Source organism: Setaria italica, chromosome VIII (assembly GCF_000263155.2).
Source record: "Setaria italica strain Yugu1 chromosome VIII, Setaria_italica_v2.0, whole genome shotgun sequence".
Lineage (NCBI taxonomy): Eukaryota > Viridiplantae > Streptophyta > Magnoliopsida > Poales > Poaceae > Setaria > Setaria italica.
In genome coordinates, this window is record NC_028457.1 from 37,045,232 (window position 1) to 37,049,153 (window position 3,922).

The window sequence follows — 3,922 nt, forward strand, 5'->3', positions numbered from 1 at the left end:
TTCGAACATCTTGTTCAGGAAACACGACCACGAACGTGTGGCAGTGGTATTCCTTTGGAAAAGTGCAAATTTTGTGAAATTTTGCCGAAAATTTTCTGTTATATGGACCAGTAGTTTCTGCCGACCCCTCACCATCAAAACCTGCTGGTTACTTGACTAGTGCTCCTCCAACCTCTCAAAGTCTTCTAGTTATACCTATCTCCTTCTTAATCAATCTTTTCATCTTGGACTGATTCCACTAGAAATTGCAAGTGACAAGTGACCAGTGGACCCATGAAATGACAAGAAATTTCGAACATCTTGTTCAGGAAACACGACCACGAACGTGTGGCAGTGGTATTCCTTTGGAAAAGTGCAAATTTTGTGAAATTTTGCCGAAAATTTTCTGTTATATGGACCAGTAGTTTCTGCCGACCCCTCACCATCAAAACCTGCTGGTTACTTGACTAGTGCTCCTCCAACCTCTCAAAGTCTTCTAGTTATACCTATCTCCTTCTTAATCAATCTTTTCATCTTGGACTGATTCCACTAGAAATTGCAAGTGACAAGTGACCAGTGGACCCATGAAATGACAAGAAATTTCGAACATCTTGTTCAGGAAACACGACCACGAACGTGTGGCAGTGGTATTCCTTTGGAAAAGTGCAAATTTTGTGAAATTTTGCCGAAAATTTTCTGTTATATGGACCAGTAGTTTCTGCCGACCCCTCACCATCAAAACCTGCTGGTTACTTGACTAGTGCTCCTCCAACCTCTCAAAGTCTTCTAGTTATACCTATCTCCTTCTTAATCAATCTTTTCATCTTGGACTGATTCCACTAGAAATTGCAAGTGACAAGTGACCAGTGGACCCATGAAATGACATGAAATTTCGAACATCTTGTTCAGGAAACACGACCACGAACGTGTGGCAGTCGTATTCCTTTGGAAAAGTGCAAATTTTGTGAAATTTTGCTGAAAATTTTCTGTTATATGGACCAGTAGTTTCTGCCGACCCCTCACCATCAAAACCTGCTGGTTACTTGACTAGTGCTCCTCCAACCTCTCAAAGTCTTCTAGTTATACCTATCTCCTTCTTAATCAATCTTTTCATCTTGGACTGATTCCACTAGAAATTGCAAGTGACAAGTGACCAAGACTTTTTAATCAATCTTCACTATTGCTCCTCACCAACCCCTCAAAACCCTGCTTGTTACTTCACTAGTGGTTCTCACCATCAGAACCCTGCTGGTTACTTGACTAGTGCTCCTCCAACCTCTCAAAGTCTTTGAGTTATACCTGTATCCTTCTTAATCAATCTTTTCATCTTCACCATCGGTGATACGACCGTGGTATGTACAGCAACTGCCGTGCATTCGTCCTTGATCGCCGTCATCTCTCATTCAATTGGCAAGTCGGTGAGGAATCAATCAATTAATTTGACATGATGCACAATTCTTCATTTTATCTGAAATGATTTAAACACCTCTGCATCTCATGATGGCTAGCTCTTTGCTTTCAGAACAGGGGATCTCTCCTAAGCAACACTCATGGCGGGCATGGTGGGTTCAGCTGTTGTGCAAGAGACCGTGAGCAGAATCACCTCCTACCTGTTCAGCAAGTGTGACCATGACGAAAGGACGGCATCCACAGGGCATCACATTGAGAGGCTTGAGATGGCGCACACCGAGCTAGAGCTTGCACTTGAGAGATCTGCAAGGATGCCAATCACAGACGTGTCCCTTCTACGGCGCAGGAAGCTGTTGGAGCGTGCCTTCAAAGACTGCGGAGATCTGCTACACAGGTGCATCAAGCAGCAAACAATGGACGCCATAGAGTTGGAACAACCTGTAAGACACTCCTTCTCTAAATGGATCGCACATGTGACACAATCATCTGTGTCCTCCTATTTTACTGGGTTTTGCAAAGACAACATCAGCTGCTCAGATGTTCGAAGAAATGAGTGGTTTGCGGAGTGCGCCAACCGTTTCCTCAGAGATGTGGAGTCAGGATGCTCACCTCTGCGGTGCGTGTTCTCTAACCCTCTGGTCAGGCAACTTCTTGAGGGCAAAACTCTAGAGTACAAGATGGTGCAAGGAAGTATACTCCGGTGCCTGCACATACAGAGCATGTGTGTGGAAGGGCGTGGTGTGGAGGCAACGCTGGAATTTCGCTATGAAGACCGGAAGACACCAATGAGAAGTTTTTCTCTCAAGCTGATGCTACGATTGTCAGAGAGCACGGACATTATCGGAACTGCTATAAGATGCTTGCAATCATTCATGTCTTCGATGAAGGATGTGACTGAAGCGGCTGTGAGAGAACTCACCCAACTGCCTCTGCAAGACATTTCCCACTCGCACGCTGCTTCATGTTTCACCATAAAAGATTTGTGTTCCTATGACACCCACTTGTGGCGCCCGGATCCACTATGTTGCAAGCCAGACGGGTGTCCTACTAGCTACATCCCATCAGAATTATCATGCAAATTCCCGGAGCAGATTATTCTGATACATGTTGTATGCTATGTTTCAGCCTTTGAGTGCAGTAACCTGCATAACACGACTGATGGAAATTCAAGAAACCTCATGGCTGACCTGCCACCTCTGAAGCTTGGAGTGGGCTTCGCACCTCACTTTTTCGATGGACGCACGCAAGGTAGAACTGCAGTTGAAATAATAGGAGGGAAGGAAGAGTTTATAAATGACATGGGTAGCCTACAGCAAATGGTCGAGACAGTACAATCAAAGGCAGTCAAACATTACATTTGCCAACCTGATCTGGCATATTATAAAATGGCATGGTATTCAGGACATGGCGGTGCCTGCTTCATGGTGCAAAAATCAGGAACTGAAATAGCAAGGGCGCACAAAGTTGAGTCTGATTTCGAGACCCGGGGATCTTCAAAGAGAAGGCGGTCGAAGTGAGAAGAATGGAGCAGGAATTCATGCTTAGCATATTTATGAGATGGTGTTTAGGTTCAATCAAGTGCCTAAGTAGCATCTGCCTCTTGAATATGTGTAAGCTCATTAGTTACCAGTAAAATAATTGTTGTTCTTTTTTGCATGTGGTGTCAGTGATTTTGGTCATGTAACAACAAACATAATTAAGTAGGATGGATATGTGATCAAGTTAGCCTGTGGGGACAGTAAACCAAAAATAATGCCCCGTTATATGGCGGTACAATTTTGTACTTTAGATGTGGGATTAAATGATTAAATGCTTCTTTTATTGTGATGACATTATCATGTTGTCAGTGTATTTATAATCCATCATATACAGATATAGTTCCTTTTTGTTCCCTACTGTAGCTTCATTCATCAAGCAAGGTCCATTTCACAGAAAGTAAGCCCATTGAACCAAAATACATGACATGTGAAAAATGGGACACAAGAACAATGTAGTGAGTCAATTTGACATCAAACAGACTAGCATGCATGCCATGGTAATAAATTGACAATGATTTGTATTTTGTATATTGGCTTCATTCTATTAGAAATTGCCAGTGACAATTAGCCAAGACAATTCCAAGTTCCTTATCCACTGCCGCGTAGAAGAAATACTTTCAAACGGTATTCTTCACACCTCCACTTGTTTCCCTGCCGTTGATAGTTATCACACCAACAACCTCCATTTTGACGTGACTTGACAAACCACTTCGTCTTTTTCCATGTAATGCATGTTGGACTAATGTATTCATCAAGCCTGTAATGAAGTAGAAATTCTCATTGTTGACCTAAGTACGACTTGTTGACTAAATGCATGCATGATTTCTCTTGGAGAGACCAAATCCAAACAATGCCTCACTATTGAAGGTAGGAAGGCATTGAACCTTCCAGTATTTGATATTTGTGCAAGTAACGAGGTCTATCAGATCTACATCAAACCAAAACCCTAGCTCCCTTCCCTCCCTCCCCTGCTGCACTGCTGCCCCAGCGGAGAC

At 43.1% G+C, this 3,922-nt stretch overlaps 1 protein-coding gene across 2 annotated transcripts; it reads left to right on the plus strand.

The window, feature by feature from the left end:
• The first annotated feature begins 1,044 nt into the window (after positions 1 to 1,044).
• Positions 1,045 to 3,221, plus strand: LOC101781052. Of its 2 annotated transcripts, none has more exons than XM_022828996.1 (2): positions 1,045 to 1,397; positions 1,488 to 3,221. In XM_022828996.1, the coding sequence occupies exon 2, from the start codon at positions 1,530 to 1,532 to the stop codon at positions 2,904 to 2,906; it is 1,377 nt and encodes a 458-aa protein (XP_022684731.1). In that variant the 5' UTR covers positions 1,045 to 1,397; positions 1,488 to 1,529; the 3' UTR covers positions 2,907 to 3,221. The 2 variants fall into 2 exon arrangements, with proteins under 2 accessions (XP_022684731.1, XP_004980830.1); XM_004980773.3 differs by having other exon boundaries at positions 1,502 to 3,221.
• Positions 3,222 to 3,922: the final 701 nt, after the last annotated feature.

Bases quoted from the DNA above. Each gene is read 5' to 3' on its own strand.
- LOC101781052 (XM_022828996.1), top strand. From the start codon at position 1,530: ATGGCGGGCATGGTGGGTTCAGCTGTTGTGCAAGAGACCGTGAGCAGA.